The sequence below is a fragment of the Dendropsophus ebraccatus genome, chromosome 1 (assembly GCF_027789765.1).
Source record: "Dendropsophus ebraccatus isolate aDenEbr1 chromosome 1, aDenEbr1.pat, whole genome shotgun sequence".
Classification (NCBI taxonomy): domain Eukaryota; kingdom Metazoa; phylum Chordata; class Amphibia; order Anura; family Hylidae; genus Dendropsophus; species Dendropsophus ebraccatus.
This window is the reverse complement of record NC_091454.1, coordinates 98,118,657-98,142,911: the sequence shown is the minus strand read 5'-3', so window position 1 is coordinate 98,142,911 and position 24,255 is coordinate 98,118,657. Positions and strand designations below refer to the sequence as shown.

General features: G+C 41.0%; 1 protein-coding gene across 1 annotated transcript in view; it reads left to right on the top strand.

Moving 5' to 3' along the window:
• Positions 1–24,255, top strand: part of ANO6 (anoctamin 6) — a 64,471-nt gene that overhangs the window by 2,365 nt on the left and 37,851 nt on the right. The window contains exons 2-3 of the mRNA XM_069975977.1: positions 13,084–13,166; positions 17,055–17,192. Of these exons, the coding sequence (XP_069832078.1) occupies positions 13,084–13,166; positions 17,055–17,192 (221 nt within the window). The remainder of the gene's footprint in view (positions 1–13,083; positions 13,167–17,054; positions 17,193–24,255) is intronic.

Sequence of the window (24,255 nt, the reverse complement as noted above, 5' to 3'; positions counted from 1 at the left end):
ACACACTGTTGTAATTGAGTAGATGGCCTTCATTTAATGGCAAATAATTACTGTTAATTACTGTTTTGAAATAACAGTAAATATTTGCCAATTAAATGGCGGCCACTGACTCAATTTCAACAATGTGTGACCATAGCCTTTCTGTGTTTTTAATCCACTTCTGGTTTTGGTTGCAAAATACTGACCAAAAATACCATGTGGGAACATAGCCTTATGGTGCGTTTACACAGAGATATTTATCTGACAGATTTTTTTAAGCCAAAGCCATAAACAGGGAACAAGTTATTAAGGAAAGACTGAGATTTCTCCTCTTTTGCAATCCATTCCTGGCCTTGGCTTCAAAAATATGTCAGATAAATTTCTGTGTAAACTTACCCTTAGGCCGGGTTCACACACTGTAAACCACTGGCCGTTCTGTGACCCTGTCAGTGAAAATCATCAATACCGGCCGGGTGTACTTCATTTATGTTAAATTGGGATGTGGGTGCATCCTTGTGCGCCCCCATCCCAATTTACCATAGCACACAATGGGAAGTGCGGCCAGAGCCGCACTTTCCATTGTGTGAACTGACAGTTCTTTACGGCCGCTTTTTAATGAATTGCAGCCGCACAAAACTGACTTGTCATTTTTCCGTGCAGCCGCTTGCAATCCCGGCCAGAGGTTATACTATGTAACAATAACAATGTATTTTTTTTAATTATTCATGGCCGTTGTTGCAATTTGCAACAATGGCCGTGATTAATTCAAGACATACTTTGCATTGAAAATGAATGGAATCCTGGCCGGAGTGTATACACTATGGGGGAGATTTAAGAAAGCATGTAAATATACACCTGGTGTAAACTGTCCACAGCAACTAATCACAGCTCCTATTTTGTTCTACCAGAGCTGAAAGCTGAGCTGTGATTGGTTGCTGTGGGCAGTTTACACCATGTGTTTATTTACACCCTTTCATAAATCTCCCCCATATTGTATACACTCCGGCCAGGATTCCATTCATTTTCAATGCAAAGTATGTCTTGAATTCATCACGGCCATTGTTGCAAATTGCAACAACGGCCATGATTAATTTAAAAAAATACATTGTGTGAACATAGCCTTAAAGGGAACCAATCAGCCCAATTGGGCTGATATGGTTCCCTGGAACAATGTATAAAGCTCCTGCTGAAGCTGCGGCCGGTATGTTCCGCAGCTGCTGCAGTAGCTTTATACATTGCTCCAGATAACCATATCAGCCCAATTGGGGCGAAAGGTTCCCTTTAAACTGTTTTGGAGCTCCCGGCATCACATTGTCTATAATTATGGACCTTGCACTAAACTTAGAAATAAGGCCTCAGTCTTTTATAGGCTGTGTAGCTTTTATATTTTCATTGTGCTTTTGCTAGAAACCACAAATTAACTGCTTTTCTGTCCGTGATGTAAATTCTAATCATGTATAACAGATTGTACTGATCAAGATTCAAATAGCTACAAGTACATAGCCAGCATTAGAATGTATGCAGTCATGGAGCAAAAGTTAGTGGTAATACTGCATTGTCCTAATGTGTGAGTAATATTTTATTTTTTGTTGTTGTATGTGGCTTTAGTATTCAGTTATATGGGAAATCTTACCTGCTTTTAATAGTGTGTGAGGTCATAGAAATCGGCTTCTCTACCCTTAAGACTGTGAATTGCTGACACTATGCTGTTTGGTGGAATTCCAGAGAGCTGGGCTCCACCTTTGTAATAAGAGCTGTGCTGGGATTTTGTTCAGGTTCCCGTTATATCTCAGCTTAGGATTGCGCAATTGACATATTTTTCTTCAGCTCTAGAGGCAAATGTGTAATTCAAAGGCAGTGGCTGCATTACTAATGTGCTATACATACCCAGACTTTTCTCATATTTGTGGCGTAACATGACAATGGTTCTGGTTGCGTAGACTCCTACACTTCCTGTAACATGCTTAAATCTGTTACTATGTAGTTAGTAGAGTAAAACCACACAGAACGTGGTTTTCTGCTAAACGTAGTTCGTATGCTTGGTGTATACAAACATATACAACTGTACACTGAAAAAGGTAGTGATAGTCACACATGCAACATGCTGTTATATTATTACTTGTACCACCAAAAGTAATTAAGAGACATAAGTCACTGTTACCGCCTCTAAGCTAAATAACAGAATTAATCTGTTACATTTTAGAAACAGTGAGTACATGCATTGTGTACACAGTATTAGCAATGGAACTGTCCTCAGTGTATTTAAAGACACTGGTAAATAAAGAAAATAGGTGGGGACCTAAGGCATACATTCCATCCAGCAAATAAATAAAAACCTTTTTAAAAAACACTCATGGAATTGAGGCCACTCTTGGCATCAATGGCTAGGTACGGGTTTGTCCCATACATATGTATGTTTCAGAAAACTAGCTTAAAGTGTACCTGTTATAACATTTAAAATCTAAATCAATAGAATGTGATAGGAAGAAAGTTTGCAATTTATTATATTTATTATGATATTTTAGTTATGCTGTAAAACAAAGCTATATCCAGGTGCAGTCTCCTGCAGGCAGCTTTTTAGTCTTGTGCTGGTTGAAAAAAAAAGTCGGTAGCTTCACACACCGTATCGCAGCAGATTTTCTGCTGCGTATCCGCAGCAGATCCTTGGCTGATTTGATCTAAATAACTGAACACAGCATCAAATCTGCTCAATCAAATCTGCTGCGGATCTGCTGCAGATCTGGTGTGCGTTTGGGGCGGGGGCAGGCTGATCGGGCGGCCTGGGCTGCGGGAGGTGTTAAAGGGGCTGCGGGCGGCTGGCTGGAGCATATACTTCACCTGGTCCCCGCTCTGGCTTGCTGAAGACATCGGGAACCGCCGGAGTCGGGATCAGGTGAAGTATCAGCCCTGGCGGCCGGGGGGTTAATGGGGTGGGCTGCAGACAAACTCGCAGCAGGGATGTTCATCCCTGCTGCGTGTTTGTCTGCCATTAAAAGTATAGGGCCGGGATCTGCAGCGAGTCTCGCTGCAAATACGCAGCGAGGGGACTCGCTGCAGACCCGCCAAGGGAGTTTGTAGCCTAAGGGTAGCTTAGGGTCAAGACTGTCTGAGATTCCATGAAAAGAAAGAAGGTATTGAACAGGATTACATCTACAGATCTCTGGATAGTTTTCAAAGATGTTTGAAGCAATCTGCCGTTCCTTCAAACACTGTATAAGTATTCCTAGAAGAGCTTATGCTACTTTAAAGGCAAAGGGCGCTCACAGGACATATTGATTTAATTTAGATTTCTCTTCTGTTCATTTCCTTTGCATTTTGTTGACTGGTGTAGAAATAACATTTTTTGCATTTGTAGTACTTTCTTCACACCTGCCTAAAACTTTTGCACAGTACTGTCTATGGCATACAGTTGCATGAATCTGATTCGTACTCAGAACATGTGGAAAACATAACCTGCTAGCAACACTTCTTCTAGGAGCTCTGCGTTTCAGCGCAAATGATCAGGCCTGCTGAAATCCAACCAGTCCTCCCCCACTCCTCTCCCTGATGACTACATGGAGGGGACAGTCTAGCGTTATGGCTGGTTTAAAGAGGATGTACCACCAGGTACATCCTCTTGAATTTAACACACTGATCGGCGCCGTCATGGGGAAGCCAGTGCCGTGGTCCATTTTTCGAACCGCAGCCCGGTTCCCGTGTATGGCACCATTCTATCCAGCGGTACCGGGCCGTGCTAAAGCACTGGAGGTCGGCCGGCCCGCCCCCAGTGGGAGGGAATTCCCTCCCCTCTATGACGCGGCTCCTCATAGAGGGGAGGGAATTCTCTTCCACTGAGGGAGGCCACAGCCAGCGTTCAGCCACAACCAGTCGCTGAATAACAGGGAAGCATGCAACAACATTCTTCCCTTCTGAGTGGTCAGAATCACTTTTCAGCTGCGTTGGATAGGCTCCATTATACATTATACCTGTTTAGTGCAGGCTCCATATAGATCCAAACCTCTGAAAGAAACACTTTGGAATATGAATTGTTACCAACAGATTCCATTTAAACTTTTAGATATCTGTTAGATCAAGGAGACACATGGTACCTTTCATATCTATCTGTGATACCAGATTGTAGAAAAAGCTTTTATTATATTGTAAGAAGAGTCAGAGGCTTTCCTGAGCTCTTGAAGTACAGAAAGCTGTAACCCCCCCTCTATACCTGACGCTGCTTGGTACCAAACCTCCAGGAGGTCACCAAGCAGGAAGGGGGAAGAGAAGAGACAATACACCTTGCAGATATTCAGGAGGTTGCAAAAGCCTCTTTGACACCTTGAACGAAAGCATTTCTCTACATTTTGGAGGCACAGCTGGATATATGAAAGGTAATGTGTCTCCTTGCCCTAAAAGCTATCTTATGGTCCTTTTGCCCAATCGATCGATTAATGATTTTGAGGCAACAATTTGGTTTCTAGACCGAGAGATAAATCGTTTAAAACAATCGTTATTGTGATCGTCTTAAGATTGCTTTACCCCTTCCCTCCTGGTCAAATTTTCGTTTTTCTTCCTCCTCGTGTTTAAAAGGCCACAGCAATTGCATTTTTTCACCTACAGACCCAAATGAACCCTTATTTTTTGCCGCACTAATTGTACTTTGCAATGGCAGACTTAATTTTTGCATAAAATATGCTGCAAAACCAGGAAAAATTTTATATGTGCAGTGAAATAGCTGAAAATAAAATGCAATATTTCTTCTTGGGGGGGGGGGGGGGGGTTGTATTTACGCTATGCACCCTATGGTAAAACTGACATCTATGTTCCTCAAGTTGATACGAATACAACGATATGCAACTTGCTTGCTTTTAAAAATTAAAACCTTTTAAAAATACTAAATGTTCCTTAAAATTGCTCTATTCCCATGCTTATAATGCTTTTATCCTTTGGTCTGTGGAGCTAAGTGAGGTGTCATTTTTTGCGCCATGATGTGTACTTTCCATTGGTATATTACTTGTGTATATGCGACTTTTTGATAACTTTTTATCACAATTTTTCTGGATTTGATGCAACCAAAAATGCGCAATTTTGCACTTTGGAATTTTTTTTCTATGCTTACACAGTTCACCGTGCGAGATCAGGAATGTTATAATTTAATAGTTCGGGCGATTACACACGCGGTGATACCAAATATGCTTATTTATTTTTATTTATAAAAACTTTTATTAGAGGAGGGGGTTTTATATGATTAAAAACATTTTTTTTTTTTTTCCACTAACAGTAATTAGAAGCCCCCTGGAGGACTTCTATATACACAGCACTGATCTCCCATTGAGACACTAGACACCAGGGAAGGGGCTGAAAAGGATAGTTAGATGCAGCTGTCATTTTTGACAGCTGAATCTAATGGTGCATTTACACAGGCAGATTTATCTGACAGATTTTGGAAACCAAAACCAGGAATGGATTTAAAAAAAGGAGAAATCTCAGTCTTTCCTTTATGACGCGTTCCCTGTTTATGGTCTGTTCCTGGCTTTGGCTTCAAAGATCTGTCAGATAAATCTGCCTGTGTAAACGCACCATAAGGGTCTATTTACACAGAAAGATTATCTGCCAAAGATCTGAAGCCAAAACCAGGAATGGATTTGAAAAGAGGAGAAATCTCAGGCTTTCCTTTATGACCTGATCTCTGTTGATCTCTGATCTCTGATCTCTGTCTGTTTCTATCCTAATTAGCGGGCACAGCCAATCTGCAGTAAGCAACTGGGATTGTGGCGGTTCAGGGCGGGGCCGTGACGCGGCCCCTCTCTGAACCTCCCCACCCTCCAGCAGGAAGTGCCGGTACGTCCTGCGGAGGGAAGGGTTAAGCCCATCTTACACATAGGGTCAATCTGTGAAAGACTGTTTAGATCAGAGGTGTCAAACTCAGATACACTGGGGGCCAGAGTTTGACATGTCTGCTTTAGATGAAGCGATCTGCAAATTTTAATCGAACGACCAATGACGATTTGAGATCACGTTCAAAGATTACAATGAACGATTTCTCGCTCGTCACGTGATCGTTCGCTGTGTTTACACAAGCCGATCACGCAGATTTGAGCGATAATTGTTCCGTCTGAACACACCGTAACAGTGTCAGCAGTTTGGAACATGAATCACAGCTGACAGATTCCTTTTAATGGGTAGATCACATTATAATTTCCATAAAGCAATAGTTCCTATGAATGCATAAAATGTTGTATATCTAAGACTCCTGATAGCAACTGAAATGATTGCATTAGCAACCAAAAACGGTCTACAGAGGCCCAGGTTAATTATAATAATAATTAATAATATATACAGTGTACAAAAAAAGATATATATACATATACTTTTTTTTTTTTTTTTGTTGTCAATCTGGAGTGCTACTCCATAGTTGTAAATCCCAACACTGTGGCTGCCTGCAGTGCAAATGCCACTAGAGGGAACATAGGTACTTAATGTGTTTATTGTATTCAGCTCATGCAGTAAGCTTCTTTGCTCTCTCCAGTTTCCAGTGGTGGCTACTGTCACTCGAATATAGAGCTTTTTCAAAAAGTTTTCGTTAATTAGTCAAGTCTGGTGTAAATGATGATGAAAAAAAATTTTTTTTTGTTTGACTATAAAAATTAATTACCTCTAGTAAACATCCCCCGCTGTTTTGATGTGTTAGACAATCAGAATTTAATGGGACTCCAAAACATGGTCACCTCCAAAACACTAGCTAAACTTAAAGGACAGCTTCCACGAAAAATCTTTTTTAGCTTATTTAACACACATTACAAAGTTATATAACTTTGTAATGTGTTTAAATAACCGGTCTGACCCCCTTTCAGACCCACTGTCTCCTGGGCGCCATCTTGTGACAATGACATCAGAGCCGGGGGGCGGGCGTGCCAGGTCTTCTTCCTCCTCTGCGTCTTCATGTAAAGTGAATGCGAGAGAAAAGGCTGCTGGTGCACTTGCGCACCAGCAGCCTTTTCATTGGCTGGAGCGCATCACATGGCTTCCAGCTCGCTCAGCCCTGATTGGCTGAGCTTGCTGGAAGCCATGTGATGCACTTCAGCCAATGAAAAGGCTGCCTGTGCGCAAGCGCACTGGCAGCCTTTTCTCTCCCATGGACCTGGAAGTGAGGAAGATCGCAGGATGGCGGCAAGAGGTGACGGAGGGATGGCGAGTATGGTGTGTGTGTGTCTGTGTTTTTTTTTGTTTTGTTTTTTTTCAGGTCCCGTGGGAGTTGTCCTTTAAGTTATCAGTCAACATCAGTTAGCAGTATACAATGCTGATTCTATATCTTCTGCTGATTCTATATTTTTATCTTTGTATGTACTTGCGTGCCTTTGCTATAAGCCCACAAATGAAGAGGATGATGGCAGGGGGACACTGAGGGACACAGGGCACTGGAGGGACACTGAGCATTTCTCTGCCATCATCCTCTCCAGCAGCCACAGCCCGCACAGTTCTGGAAGTCGGGTTGTGACATTACCATGTTATCCAGGAAGTGAAGACTGGATGCAGTAGTAAGTGCAGGGAAAAAAAAACACTTTATAAGCATTTCCTGCAATAAGTGTATATTGGTGATTTGTATAACTTTTGGGGGCAATACAATACTTTAATAAAAATCTTCGCTGGACTACTTCTTTAAGTGCCATTGCATAAATGTAAATATGTTTTTATTTTTATTGCCTCTTTGAGGCGCTATACCAATTTTTATGAACTGTCACGCACCGACTCTCTCCCCTTCCACATGACAGCACCCCCAGAGAGAGGGACTCCACCCTGAGGGTGGATGAAAGGGTGGTCCCTCCTCTCCATCCTCCAGTGGCTTCCTGTCCCTTCAGGATACCTGGAGCAGGTTGTAGTTCGTCCCGTATTGAAGGCAAAAATCGCTGGATCTCTCCCCTCTCCCTCGGACTACCACCAAGTCTGTTTGCCAGGGGACACTGTCTGAGGTCGGCATATGGTGATCAAGCCCCACTAGCCTGTCTTATCGGAGGACTCGCGCAAGCTCTCCCATATAAAGGCTATAGCACACTGAGGCAGGCGGAGTTCCGTTGCGGAGAATTCCACCACAGTGTGAACATACCCTTATGGTGCATTTACACGGAAAGATTATTATTCGAATTTTCGCAATAACGATCGCATTTGGGCGATAATCAGCTCATGTAAACACAGCGAACGATCAAGCGAGTGAGAAATCCTTCATTCTGATCTTTTAACATGTTCTCGAATCGTCGTTGGTCGTTTGCTAAAAATTCGCAGATCGCTTTGTGTAAACAGTCTTTCACAAATTCATCCTATGTGTGAGATGGGCTTAAGCCATCTTAGAAACGATCGCAATAACAATTTTTTTCTAACTATTTATTTGTCTAAACGCTGATCGTTATAAAAATCTAATTGTTGCTTCAAAATCATTAAACAATTGATTGCACCAATCAGATACTTATCACCTATCCTATGGATGTTGTAGTCTTGTGATTATCTCTTTAACCTTTGGCTATCACTCATGCATGACCTGTCTTAACCTGTCTTTATGTCAGCTATCCAGCTATATGCGCTACAGCTTGCCGTTGCTCTTTGAATGTTTGTGTGAACCCGTCATGAAGTTGTGTATCCATGGAGACAATCACATTGGGTCAGTAATGCACAGGATTTCCTAATTGGACCCTAAATGGATCAGAATATGGGGCGCGTGCAGTACTGACCTGGCATGGTTGTCTCCATTGATCCTTGAACTTACGGCTGCAAATGGATTGCACGCCATGCCACTTTCAGACTTTGTGACAGATACACTTTAATGTGTGCTGCGCTGCTTCATTGCGAGCAGCACTGCACTTTCTTATCTGCTGGCTCTCTCCACAAGTGCCAGCAGCTCTCCAAGAGGATTTCATTATTCCCCCACCTGTTCGATTGCTGTTATAGAGCTTAGGAGTACAGCGCTGTACACACCAAAGCACTGTACTTGTAAGCTCTCTAACAGTGCAGAAACAGAGGATGACAGCGGGTCATAGGAAAGTAAGGTGCTGCTTCTATGCCCCGCTGTCATCCTCTGTTTCGGCGTTTAGATGTACAGTACTGCTTCAGTGTTACTTAGGTGCACCAGTGACCATTGTTCACAAAGGAGTTAAAGTCCATGGACACCTTCTAGGTACATTTTGTCATTAAAAAATAATTTTTTTTAAAAGGTTTGTATTAAAAATGTTGAACTGTTTGGCATCTGTCTTGTATGTATTACAGTGCATTGCAAGCTACAGCAGCCTGTTTATACCCTGAACGTCACCAGAAACCTTGTCTGATTAATTGATTTCCAGCCATTATAGGTATGATTAAATCAAGGGGGATTTATAGATGATGAATAGAAGCTACGGAAGCCAAGCTTTAAACAATATAGTACAGAAACCTATTAAAAATAAGTTTTTCTTTAGCGTTTTTTTTTAATGTCCCCAAATATGTCCATAACCTTTAGAAAATATATTATAGGTTTCATCTGTTGTTAAACTTTTCCGTAATTTCCGCTAATTCTAGTTTGAACACCTCATGATGCCCTGCTCAATAAACAAAGCAATGCGTTTATGACATCCATGATTCTCCGGGGAGAACAGCCATATCTGTTGCCTTTACTGTGTAGAGACAACTCTTAGACCATAAACAAAGGTGTGGGTATACTATGTTCTGCGCATTTCAGTGGGGACAAGAACAGACCAGGTGCACTAACATATCAAGCTTACACACATCAGTCGCCTGATCGGTTATAGAGGGAAGAGTCAGAAGCTTATACCGCCAGTTAAGTATGTGGTAAGTAGCTCTCAATTTGCATTTGCACTGTATGCTGGTGAATAGGAGCGCAGAAATACTGAGAGGTCTTAGATTAAAAATGTTGCCAGTTAAAAGTGCAGGATAAGCTATAAATGTCTGATAGGTAGGCAGCCCACTTCTGGGGTCCAAATTTTCCTTAAGATCTAGGCCCTCCCATCCCCTTTTGGCCTTTTACAGCCGCGGAAGGTGGTCCACAAACTGAAAAAAAGCTGTTATATGTAATTTACATAAATCCCTCTATAGTTTATGGTAGTTACTTTACAGAGTCACAGAGTTTTGCCAGCTGTGCTGTTTTGGTAACTCGAGATATGCCATAAATGTCCAGATGGGAATACCCCTTTTAGGCTTTTGTCAGTATGCAGTGGGAATTTTCACAAGGTGTGATGAGGAAGTAAAGTATAGAGAGGGGTTTTGTTACAATTGTGCATTTCAATTGTCTTGGTAGCTATAAATGGTAAAAAAAACGTACTTTTCATTATCACAAACTTTTTTTGTCTGTCCGTCTATTTGCCCCCCTTCCCCCCTTATGCAGTGTTTGTGCCATATTTCCAATTTTGAGAAATGATTTTTTGATCATCTAATTCAAGGATTTATCTTGAATTTGAAAGTCACTATAATAAACACATCAAAAAAGCAATGCACATATTACGGTATATATGTATTTTTTTTATATTTCACTGCTTCCAGCTAATTTCTGGCTATAAAAAAATGCAGTTTTTATCTGTGTAACTAACACCAACTGATATCACACATGTAGTTTTCAAAACAAAACAGGGTTCACATGATGTTTTTTTTTCCCCTTCACATTGTGAGGGTAGTCAGATGGATTTTTATGTGGGCTTTTTAAAGCGACTCTGTATCCACAATCTGACCCCCTAAACCACTTGTACCATCAGATAGCTGCTTTTAATCCAAGATCTGTCCTGTGCTCCGTTCGGCAGGTGATGCAGTTATCGTCTTAAAAAAGCAACTTTTAAACTTACAGCCCCGTGCCCTACGGGCGTGGCTTAGAATATCTGTGCCCTAACCTTGCACCACCCCTCCGTCCCTCCTCCCCACCCTCTTCATCATTAGGAATGCCACTGGAACATTTGCTCCATGCTGAACATTTGCACAGGTGTCTTAACGATCCAGCCCATGTGCCGTGCTGACACAGCTGACGAATAGTAGGCAATCTGCCTGGAGCATTCCTAATGATGAGGAGGGCGGGGAGGAAGGACAGAGAGGTTGTGCCAGCCTAATGCATACACAATCTAGGCCACTCCTGTAGGGCACGGGCTGCCAGTTTAAAAATTGCTTTTAGAACAATAACTGCATCACCTGCCGAACGGACCCCAGGACAGATCTTGCATTAAAAGCAGCTATCTGAAGGTACCAGTGGTTTGGGGGGGTCATAGTAAGGGTACAGAGCCGCTTTAGAGATACGCTTTACAGCAACCCCTTGGACCTAGGAAATAAATCTAGAGTTGACACATTGACTTTTGTGGGAGAGTTTTCTGGCCATGCTCTGTGACCTGTGCAGCAGTCATTTTGCAGGGAGGGGCAGTGACCATCAGCTATTGTGAATGGTCTGATACTGTTGTATCTATACACTTGTGTCATCTTTTAAAGCAATCCAGCCTGTAATGATTGTGAGGAGACTGCTCAAACGTTCTCTCTATTGAACAGCAAGTTTCTGCATATTATTAGGCTCAGTAGCTAAAGTAAAACCTGCAAGATTTCAGGATTCAGTGAAACTGTAAAGTTAGAAAAAAAAATCCCCCAAAATCTTCAAAATGCTGAATTGCAATACCACACACAGCCTGAGGACAGGTGTAGTGCTGTTTTTGCAAGAAAGTAGCTGTGTTTTTGCTAATCCTGGGTAAAAGTCGCAATGGACTCATTAAAGTCACACTAGTCAGGTAAGTTGTCTTTATGTGCTGAACTCTATAGAATGATCATAAATGGATAAATATACCTTCTGGACCAATTAGAAAATGGTCTGCAGCTCGATTAAGGTGTTTTTTTTTCTTGAAGTAAATTAGTAAACTATCTTGGTTGTTCTTATTGAGTTTCTTTAATGTTGGGGCCTGTTTGGATGTAAGTGTAATGCTTTGGTACAGTGTGTAATCTTATAAATGTCAATTAGAAGGACAGAAATTGTGTTAGGAGAATTATCCATTAGATGGCAGGGCATGCTCTGCTCCAACTTAACTGATGCAGTATATTTGGTTATGGAAATGGAAGGGTAAATGTTTGTCTTTCTACTTGAGGGTGTAACTACGTTTATGTTGTTGGCTGCAAAAGAACAAAGACATATAATGTCAGCACATTGCATATTGTTCTACCTACTCTAGTAGACACTACAAGAATATTGTATTCTTTGCCATGAAAACCCATCTAATATGTAAGTTGTTATTTCTGTATAAGAGAATTCCTTTTACAGTGTTGCTTTTTGTAGCTGCTAGTATGCGTTTAGACACTGACTGTATACTGGAGCCCATTGTAGGAAGATTTATAGCTGCTATGAATGGTTAATCAGCAACTTGATAATATAATACAAGATGTGTGATACCTGTTTTAATATTTTGCAAGCTCACTTTTTCCCCATGTAAAAGCATGTGGCCAACCCCCCCCCCCCCCCCCCATACATACACCAGTGGCTGTGCCATGTTGCTAGAATTATTAGCAACATCACAGCCATTAGTGAAGACATGGGGACGTAGTTTAAGCCACGTGAATTCTTTGGCATGTGGGAACTCGGCTTAATCTATGATGGCTAAGGAGCTATTTTGTATTAGAGGTGCCAGAGATTTGTAATTTACTTCTAATAAATAAACTGAAGTCTTCCTGTACTTATCAGCTGCTGTACGTTCTGCCGGATGTGGGATTTCTTCCAATCTGGAGAGCAGGGAAGTTTTGTCTATGGGGATTTGCTACTTCTCTGGACAGTTCCTGACATGGACAGAGGGAGCAGTAGAGAACATGGTGTCAGACTTGAAAGACTAGACCACTTCCTGCAGGACATACAGCAGCTGATAAGTACTGGAAGCCTTGAGATTTTTTTTTTTTTTATAGAAGTAAATTACAAATCTCTGGCACTTTCTGGCACCAGCTGTTTTGACTGAAAAACTTTTGGGGTGAACTATCCCTTTATTATTATGGTTAATTCAGCATTAAAACTTCTTTAACTGAATAATAAATGTTCTGTAGATGGAAAGACTTAACACCGTTATGTTATGCCCGTTATGTGAAAATTAAAAATTAAAACAAAAATGTATTTTTTTTTAACAACTTTTTTTCTTTTCATTTTAGTGTCTGAAGAAATGGAGCAAACAATATTACCAACCTATGGAACTGTACAAGATAGTGCATGCAGACTTAATACTGCAGAAATGGTAATTCTTTTTATTTTATTGGACATTCCATTTATAGTACATTCATGATGATATTGTCATCACAAGTTATGACCAGTCCACAATATCCATAGGAAAGGGCATGACAAAGAGATTGGCATGTAGGTCCTTCCAACATAAGCTTACAATTTATGTTGGGCCTCCTTATTTCTGCTTTTACGGTTATACCCGTTGTATTTGCACACCCATGTATTTGTATGTGGTCTAAGTTGGCCTTGAGTGGAATGCCTTTGGATACCACACACCAAGCATAGTATTGTGATCACTATAAATAGGAGGACTATGACATCTTTGAGATGCTGTTTAGGTTTTAATAATTTGAAGGGTCAGTCTACAACATTTCGGCTTGTGGGACAAGGATAACTTGTTTGGGACCCATGTAAAGTACTCAGATTTAAGCTAATACACACCTGGGTTCACCCACCTCTGCCAAACTTTGCCCTGCTGCTGTGGCAGATTGATCCAAAATTTTAAACTGTATCTAGAAATTTGCTGCTTGAACCCAAGATTTGGAGCTTTTCATCGCAAATTGAATTCTTATTTGTTTTTTTGAAGTCTTGTTTTTTAATTTACCTGTATGGAGACAGGGGTGGTTAGCAAATGGTGTACAGGGTAATCAGACCCTTGTTCTCCTGGCACAGTAGGCAAAAGTCTCAGGGCTATGGCACACACCAATGGATTGGATGTGTGCCATACAAGGGAATACCCCTCTGAGTTTGTCTGTTAAATATTAGGCTTTGTTACAGCATAAGGGTAAAATCGGCCTTAGTGTCCCACAGTATCACTATGGGAGGGCTCGCGCGCCTCTGTGTGTGTTGTTCTACACTTGACATGCCAACTTTTTGTGCGGAGAGAGGCAGGAACGGAGGCATGCAAGCCCTCCCATAGAGCTACTGTGAGACACTGAAGCATGCGAAATTCTGCTGATTTTACTCAGTGTGAACATATCCTAAAAGTATATTTAAAATAATAGTTATTTTGCAGTATTTACACAAGATTCAGAATCTTCCTACAGAATGTGTGTAGCTGTGCATTAAATAGAAAGCAAAATTACAGAAAGTTTTAAATTGACTTAAAAAAATATTTGCAGTTATTGTTCCCTGTAAATCATGAACGATAATGACAGTAAACATTATTCAGGGACTTTCATCTATTTAAAATATGGCAAGGATTAGTAATGTGTTCCGTTTCCAGACATTGACTGTATTAGTATGTTTTAAGGGAATGTGTCAGCGCCAGGGCCCTTCCTGGGGTGCTGACAGTGTGCTGTAGCTGGCAGTCCCCTAGTGAGCATGTTGCCTTTTGGTAATTTGTCCGTGGAGTGCAGTATGTGCACTCTCACATCTCCTAATGTAATTAAGAGTCCAAAGAAGAGTTCCTTTAGCGTTTGTGCCTCACTTTGGCACGTCTCGCCACTCCTTCCACCTCCCTCTCCTTCATGAATAATCAATGCTGCCCGACCTCCTGGTTGCTCAGCTGTCAGTCAGTATCTGCCAACAGTGGACTAATCTGCAATCCGATATAGTTGAACCTCCCAGCCTGTGTTGGAGCTGTGGTCTAAATCATCTGTCTAGAGACCAGCACCAGTTTGTTTTCTTTAGTTCAAATCCCCTGATGAAAATGAAATATAGTTTAATAGGTTTTTTTTCCCCTCATTGTATCATTTTTCTAAGTACAAAGAATTCTCAATTGGGTTCAAAGTAGTTTAGCTTTTTTAATGCAATGATAAGAAAAAAAAATAATAACTTTATATCAGTGGATTTGAACCATAAAAAAAACATACTGGTGCTGGTCTATAGACAGGTGATTTACCCCTAGACCACAGGCTTAACTATATCCGATTGCATATCAGTCCTCTGTTGGCAGGCATCATTAATTATTCGTAAAGAAGAGAGAGGAGAAAGAATTGGTGAGGGGCGGTACAAACACTGAGCCACAACTACTCATTGACTCTTCATTACAGTAGGATAATATATAACATGCTCTCTAAGGGACTGCCAACTATAACACATTGTTAGCACCTCAGGTAGAGCCCAGGTGCTGACTGATTCCCTTTAAAAATAAACATATGCAAATTGTGACAAGGGTGGCCATGACATATAGGAAAACTAAACATAATCGAAAAAGGGGAAAAGCTATGTGAAATATAAATAAAAGGCACTAAAAAAATAATATTCAATGTAAATACTTTTTGGGGTTCATCTTATAAACAATAAGTAATACAACACCTTTTACAACACACTGATAACAATAAAAACGTGTCCCAGGACAAACAGACATGCGTAATGTGCAAGACCTTCTCCTAGAAATGAGGATGTGGTGCAAACCTGATATATGTGTAAACAATGTTAGGGTACAAACCCACTTGACGTATTTGCTGCGTGAATCAGTCTTAAAAATAAGCAGGCAAAACGCAGGTTGGCTTTATACGATTGTTCTGCGTTAAAATACGCAATTGCGTATTTTTGAAGCATGAAGCTTGTTGTTAGCAAAGCATCAGTTGTTAACAACCTGTGCGAAAAACGCATGTAGCTTCACGCTTCAAAAATACGCAATTGCGTATTTTAACAACTGATGCTTTGCTAACAACAAGCTTCACGCTTCAAAAATACGCAATTGCGTATTTTAACGCAGAACAATCGTATAAAGCCAACCTGCGTTTTGCCTGCCTATTTTTAAGACTGATTCACGCAGCAAATACGTCAAGTGGGTTTGTACCCTTAAGGTGTATGTGTGTACACCATGCTAGTAACGAGTGGTCTGCTGCTGCTGTAGCCCAACTGCCTCAAAGTTCGACGTACTGTGCGTTCAGAGATGCTCTTCTGCCTACCTTGGTTGTAACGGTTGGCTATTTGAGTCACTGTTGCCTTTCTATCAGCTCGAACCAGTCTGCCCATTCTCCTCTGACCTCTGGCATCAACAAGGCATTTCCGCCCACAGAACTGCCCCTCACTGGATGTTTTTTCTTTTTCGTACCATTTTCTGTAAACCCTAGAGATGGTTGTGCGTGAAAATCCCAGTAGATCAGCAGTTTCTGAAATACTCAGACCAGCCCTTCTGGCACCAACAACCATGCCACGTTCAAAGGCACTCAAATCACCTTTCTTCCCCATACTGATGCTCGGTTTGGACTGCAGGAGATTGTCTTGACCATGTCTACATGCCTAAATGCCTAAGTTGCCGCCATGTGATTAGCTAATTAGAAATTAAGTGGTAACGTGCAGTTGGACAGGTATACCTAATAAAGTGGCCGGTGAGTGTATGTATGTGTGTGTATATATATATATATATATGCGCAAAATCAGAATGTTCAACAAATACATGGGAAAGGTATGCATAAAGGCAATGTGCAAAGAGGCAGGACCTAAATTCAATAAATGAGAAATTTATCACCCAAATTCCTGGTGCTTAGGAGTTGTTGGGATCCACAGAGCCCCATGGTTTCCATCTCACATGGAGACTTTGTCAGGGGTCTCTGACACCTATTAAATGATTATAGCATATCAGTGAAAAATAATTAAAAAAATATATTGTGATCACATAAATTTTTTTTTCAAGTTTTTGATTTGCACAGTAAAGGTTCCTCTGTACAAATGTGATTTTGAGATTTTACTAGAGGATTATGAATAATACTCAGTTTATTTTTACAGAGCAATGGTCAGGAAGTGAGAACTTTCCCAATCTTGTGCTGAGTTCCTGTTTTTGTCAATGGTGTTAGTGTTCGCAGCAACTCCTATGGAAAGTAGTGTTTTTCCTGCAGATTGTTACTAACAAATATATAGAGAGAGTTTTTGCTGTGCTTTTTTTTGTGTGTGTGTATTTGAGTTTTACAGTGTTTTTTTTTTTTTTTTACCTTTTTAACAATTCTAGGTAGAGTTTGATCAAAACTCAGAATCCTTATACTTTAATGATAATCAGAGGCGCATTGATTATGTTTTAGTATATGAAGATGAGCTTTTTAAGGAACAGACCAAGAACACAAAGAGGAACCTCCTCCTAAAACAGAAGGTATGTTATGTACTTAGAATTCACGATAGGCATGATTTGGAGGATGTATAAGGAATCGCTGTCACAATGTATGTAAAAATTAGTTCATTGAAAAGTTTGAAAGTTTCTTTTTTTTTTGTCACTATTTTGTGGAATAAACCACTGAATTGATTTTTCATCTGATTTGAAGTGCTGTGGTGGAGGGGAGGCTTTTCTTTGTCGGACGCTAAACTGCTGGCACCAATGCTGCGGCTGTGCACTACTGTTGACTACTTCGTCATTAATTGTTAGATAGATTGTTCGGTTCAGTAACCAAATAGCAGGAATACATGGCCACTAAAATGTGTTATCAGATTTTGTTTAATCAAGTTAAACATAATGTTTGCTGATGTGTTTTTTCTATTATAAAATCCTAAAATCTTGCAGTTCTCATTTTGGCCACTAGGCTTGAAACTAAGTAAAGACTACAGATCATTTCCCAGAGGGGAGTACAGTGACAGGTGACCCCTGTATATAAATAACACAGGTACACACAATAGCTGTAGTTCACAGCTCCACCCAAACACCCCTGCGTAATGAACCAAGAGAGCATACTTACAAATGTGCCCCATTCTGAGAATAGAGTCTGGAGATGTCCATTAGGCTTGCCGTAAAGCATGTCACTAAATGCTGTTAAAACAGCTAAATGCTGTTAAAACAAGATTCTGGCCCCTGTCATTTATTTACTTCTATACTATACTACTATAGAAATAAAAAAAAATGTATTTGTTTTGCAATTGGGTAAACAAAAACAATCCTTTTAATAAGCTCATTAAGTGTTACATTTACTAAGCCAGTTTTCTGTATTGTAAGCTTCAAAGCTTTTTGCCCCACAAGTTGCCTCCAGTGCCTTATACATCTGTTGAATTGCGTTCTGACATGTCTTTATAAGCTGCATGTGATGGCGCTATCTACAGTCACAATGGCCAGACCCTGCCTATTCTCAGCCAAGCTACATAGACATCGCTAGGTGCAAAGAACAGGGATGTTAATGCCTGGCTGGAGTGAAGAGGGCACAACCATCGTGACTGTGAGTGTCTGTGTCCCCTACATCCCCATGACAGGGTCTATTTTGCACACAATGTGCACACTGTTCACGGTTGTTTTTTTTGCATTGTGCAGCGTATAAAGACATGTTTAGAACCCTGTTTAAGAGATGTAAAAGTAACTGGGGCAGTTATTGAAGCAAAAGACCCACGACATGCATGAAACCTGGGATATTTATTGTTTAATGTTTTAAGTAAAAGCCAATATTGCCTTGCTACCAAAGGGGTCATGCTCATCTCTACTATTTTAACAACATTATTTTACAAGTTTTAAAAAGCTAGCAAAAGTTTAAATGTAATAAGGGCTACTGCTTTCTAGACTATATTTCTGAAAACCCTCTTCCATAAAACTATCTGTACAAGCCCTGATTGCTTACACCATTTGTATTCATATTCAGCTTCCAATCTAAATGAAGAGAAATGCTCATGTGTGGAGTTTACTGACTCCAAGTTCCTGAGACTTGCCAACATCTCTCTGTAATGGAATAAACACAAACCAGACACACACACATTTCCTCCTGTTGGGATATTTCCAGCAGCAGCAGATGCTTTGATAGAACTTTTCTCTGCTTTCTTTTCCATACTAAGAGCCCTTCTCCTAATGAAGGATTATGCGTAATGCTGCCTAGTTAGAAATCTACAGCCACAGCAGCATTATTTAGTTTCCCCCCTATACCATATAGTGTAACACACAGCAACATACATTTAATTTGACTGTATTTAATATATACTCATGTTTTTCCAATTTAAACCTGCATGTGAAGTATGTGCAAGTCAAACAGTTTATGGGAATCTTCCAGTTTTACAATTCATCAGAGAGAGAGGGAGGGAGTGGGAGGGAGCTAGGATAGGATTTTCACATTCCTTCCCAGTAACATAGAGTAAATATGGAAAACATTTTCTTAAGTGATTTATTTGGGCAATCGAACCATGTAATGTACTTACATTGTACCTACGTTTCTTGCATATAACATGCATTGCATGGACAGAAAATCATCTATATAAAGCTTTATGATTATTTAAATAAAACTTCTTCTTTCCTGCCGGTATTAAAATGAAATGAAATACAAATGAAAGAACTAATAACTTAATTATACAGTTAATATAACTTGTAACTAGGGATGGTCCGAATCAGCCGAGGTTCGGGTTCGGCTGAACCCGAACGCTCGGCATCGGATTACCGCTGTCTGCCTGCTCCGTGCAGCGGGCGGATACAGCGGGAGGACCGCCTGGAAAACTGGGATATGGCTATGGCTGTATCCCAATTTTCCAGGCGTTCCTCCCGCTGGATCCGCCCGCTGCACGGAGCGGGCAGACAGCAGTAATCATTGCGGATGGTTCTGGTTCGTACGAACTCCGTACAAACTCTGTTCGGACCATCCCTACTTGTAACTAGATTTGCATTTCCAGGGCTATACGTAGTGCTTGAAAAGAGCGCCCCTTTAACTCTTGATTTCCCTTCCTTTAAGAGCGACTTCTGTACAGTCCCTTAAGGAGCAACTTTGGTGCCCACCCTTTAGGAGTCACCTACATACTGTCTCTTTAAGACTAGCTTATGTACTGTTCTTTTAAAAGCGACTTAGGTACCACCCTTTGAAGAGCAACTTTAGTACTGTCCCTTTAAAAGTGACTTTAGTACTGTCTTTTTAAAAGCTACGTTGGTACTGTGCTTTTAAGAGAGAGTTTTGTAATGTCCCTTTAAGAGCGACTTTTGTACTGCCCTTTTAAGAGCGACTTTGGTACCTTCCCTTTAAGAGCGACTTTGGTATTTTCCATTTATAAGCAAATGTGGCCCCAGCCCTTTAAGTGCGAGTTTGATACCGGCACTTTAAAAGTTATGAGCTAATTTGACTCTCTTCTGCTACATCACTGACTCTTCTGCTACATCACTGGGTATCAGCCCTGCTACAACACAGACTCGGCTTTGCTGTGTCATGCGGGTATCAGCTCCGCTACAAAACCGACTCAGCTCTGCTTTGTCATGCGGGTATCAGCTTCGCTATAATACCGACTCAGCTCTGCTGTGTCATGCGAGTATCAGCTCTGCTACATTACTGTCTGACCTCTGCTACATCGCTGACTGACCTTTGCTACTTATAATGGTAAAGAACATAGCTTGGTTACCATCACAATCTTTCTCATGTCAGTGAAACAAAATCGTTAAGGACCTTCCATCTTCTACATCTTCTATTGGCCAATAGTGACTGCGTGGATATTTTCAGGCATTGACTGACAAAACCTTAAAATTTCTATTGGCTGCTATATTTCAGCTATTTGCATACGTGCTGCAATTGGCTATTAGTGCTGTACAGTGTGGCCATTATTTCCTATGGAAAATTAGGGGTCTTTAAACGTAAATTTCTTAAAAATGACAAATCCGATACCAAAGATAGCACACCTGTCACCGCCGAGGGCTTCGAGACGCAGTTTGAACAGAGTCTGCGCAAAGCGGTTCGGGCTGTGATAATTGCAGGAGAATAGCTAGAAGAAGAAGAATATGGATTACAATATAGTGCTTTTTCAAGCACTTTAAGTAAATAGTTAAAGGGGTACTCCTGCGGCGGGGGGGGCACTTTTTCGCTGGGACCGGGGACGAGGTGGCTGAGGGAAAAGACGTCCACTCACCTCCCCAGTTACAGCAGCGGGTCCCGCGGCGCTCTGGTGCCTGGTTCCCAGCCGCTTCTTGGTGTCTGACGCAGGCCTGAGACGTGATGTCTCAGGTCCGCTCAGCCTGTCAGTAACAGAGGCGGGATCCATTTCAAGTCTGCTCAGATCCTGCCTCCTTCACTGACTGGCTGAGCGGACCTGAGATGTCATGGACCCGCCGCTGGAACCGGGGAGGTGAGTGGACGTCTTTTCCCTCAGCCACCTCGTCCCCAGTCCCAGCGAAAAAGTGCCCCCCTGCTGGAGTACCCCTTTAATAACAGTAGAATTTGTACAACACATATATATATATATATATATATATATATATATATATATATATATATATATATATATATATGTGTTGTACAAATTCTACTGTTAAACATATAGTAGAAATAAGACAGAAGAAAAAGATGAGGCTTTTCAGCTCATCTCCTTTTTAGAGAAGAGAAATATTTGATATTTGAATTAGACAAAACTCCTCCCCTCTGTGATACGGCTCCTTGATTGATTCTAACTAAGCCGTGTTATAGATGGGAGGGGGTTTCGTTACACTGGGGGCGGGCCTGCCCGATTTCAGTTATTTAGGCCGGGCCAGTGCCCAGGAATAGACTGCGATGTGTGTGGGAACTGGGCTGAGGTTCAAAAAAAGGACTGTGACACAGGCATCCCCGCAACAGCGCCAATCTATTCACTTAGAAACCTTAAACCGATTTACCTGATGGTACATTCGCTTTAAAGGAGTGGTCACTTTCATTCTGTTTCTATTACTATACCTTTTATGTTTTAAAAATCCTTCCTAGTATGTTAGTTCTTGATTACTCCAAGAACCTTTCAGCATAAAAAAGCCCACATCGTTTCTTGTCCACAGACATGTTCTGTCAAATTCTGCTTTCTCACAACACAAAAAGTTTCTCATGGAATGATGTGGTTACTAGCCAGGATTATATTTAGCTGTAATTATAGCATGGTTCTTGTATTGTGGTGTAGAGCAGAATACCTCTGAGAGTTTTGTTGCTGTTGGTTAGTGTCTCAGTAGTATAATTAAGCTGGCCAAAGGGTTGTATCTTTACTGTGAAGTAAGGCAAAATTATGCTCTTGCCACCTGTAACTATCTCTAGAGTAAAGCTCTTCTACTCTATTTAGATATACACATTATAAGATCTATCATTTAAGCAAAGTATTAACAGATTTTTTTCCCTCTTTATTTTAAACAGAGCATAGCGTGGAACATACAAGTCTATGTATCTCTGTGGATTGGGGGTCCAGCCCCAACCCTTAATAATGAGTTTCTCTGAGAAAAAAGGACAGTCTTAAAGCCGATTTGGTTCCCTGCTTCACTGTATAAAGCTGCTGTGTAGCTTGTAGCATGCACCACCTGCTGCTGCAGCTTTGTACTGGAGAAAATGAAGTTCTAATCCCTGGACGCACGGCAGGCAGAGGCGGGCAGGAAGTCATCTGGGCAGCTCCTCACCTGTGTGTAGTCACCGCTCTCTGCGCACTCAGAAGGGATGATTGACAGGCAGAGGGGCCCTTTACTGGCCCAAGCTGACAGGCAGATATCGGTGACTACACCAGGGTGAGGAGCTGCCCAGATGACTACCTGCCCGCCTCTGCCTGCCGCGCATCCAAGGATTAAAACTTCTTTTTCTCCAGTATAAAGCTACTGCTGCTTAAACAGCGGCCAGTACATGCTTCGAGCTGCACAGCAGCTTTATACAGTGAAGCAGGGTACCAAATCAGCTATAAGACTGCCCTTTTTTCTCATAAAAACAAGCTCATTATGAAGGGTTGGGGCTGGACCCCTAATCCACAAAGATACATGGACTTGTATGTTTCATGCTATGCTCTGTTTAAAATAAAGAGGAAAAAAAATCTGTTAATACTTTGCTTAAAAGATAGATCTTATTATGTGTATTATTTTATTATTGAGCTGATTCGTTCTCTTTAACCTACACTTACAAGTTAACTATGTTGATAAATTCAGTTTGAATACTCCAAACTCTACGGATCCCTGCACCAATGCTGAGTCTGTATGTGCAATGAAACATTATTTTTAGGTGGTCAGCCACAATACCTCTGCAATGTGTTTAGCTGTAAGGTGTCTGCTGTTTTGCGTCATAGTCCTCTTCAGCCATTTGAAGCATAAAGTGCTTCTATGGAAATCAGGCAAAACTGGTTTGCCTAGCTTCGTAATATTTCTTTGTATTTGCTTACAAGTCCTTTTGTATGCAGTTGAACTATAAACAACTTTGTTGTGAGGATATATTTTTGTCAGTGTTTTAATTTTATGGTAAGTCTAAATAGTAAGTAGCTCTTGGCCAAATGCTCCTCTAACTTAGTTACTTCTCACAAACTGCATGTTTGTTCTAGTTGGAAGAACTAACACATCAGAGTCACTCTCTAACACTTCTTGCAGATTGTTTCCTTCTATGTGATTATAGGAACAGGCATGTTGAAGTTCAGCATGCCAATTCTTTCTCCTGACATCTGCAATAACCCTTATATATACAAGAACGATGCTTGTCAGAAACTGTCTGGTTTAGGCAACTTTTATCTAGTATGCATATTCATCTTAATTTAAATATTTTTATAGCTTAATTCTTAAGTGTACTTTTGTGTAAATGCTCACAATGAATCTTCCATACCGGGACCCACATGCGGCGCCATCTTAGATTTGCGTCAAATCTAATATGGCGCCGCATGTGGGTCCCGGTATGGAAGATTCATTGTGAGTTATGTTTTATTAATTTTAATGATTATATACCTTATTTATGTATATGGTGACACATATTTTGTACTGTATATAGACCGGAAGTGAGGTAAATGTGGCCTAACCTCCTTCCTTGTATTTAAGACATTGTTGTTCAATATTCCTTTATGCTTGAAAAAGGCTCCTGTATTTATTTTAGTGGGCCGAAACGCGTTGCTAATAAATCCCTATCTCCTATAGTGCGGGGTCTGTGTCTCCTTAAAACGTGAGACACCCCGACTGTACTACTTGCTTCCACCTGCGCTTTCCATATAGAGGGGAATTCACTGGCTGACTAGGTGTCCTCCTGGTCTCTTCTACATTGCTTTCTACACCACATCTCTGGAGTGGTGCCCTCGGATGAGCTGCGGTGGCCTTGAGCACCATACACGCTTCATAGAGTTGTGCCTATATCTTTGCACAACTCCACCAAGTGAGTGGTGATACCTCCACACCACACTTGAATTAAGCGTAGTATTTTAATACTACACCAGAAAGCGCCCCTGTCTTCTTTTTGTATTACAAGTTGTAATGAGGATTGAGAGGAACAGAGCAGCAGACAAAGAACTGTACCTGCTGGTAGTGTCTGTGACTGACTTCC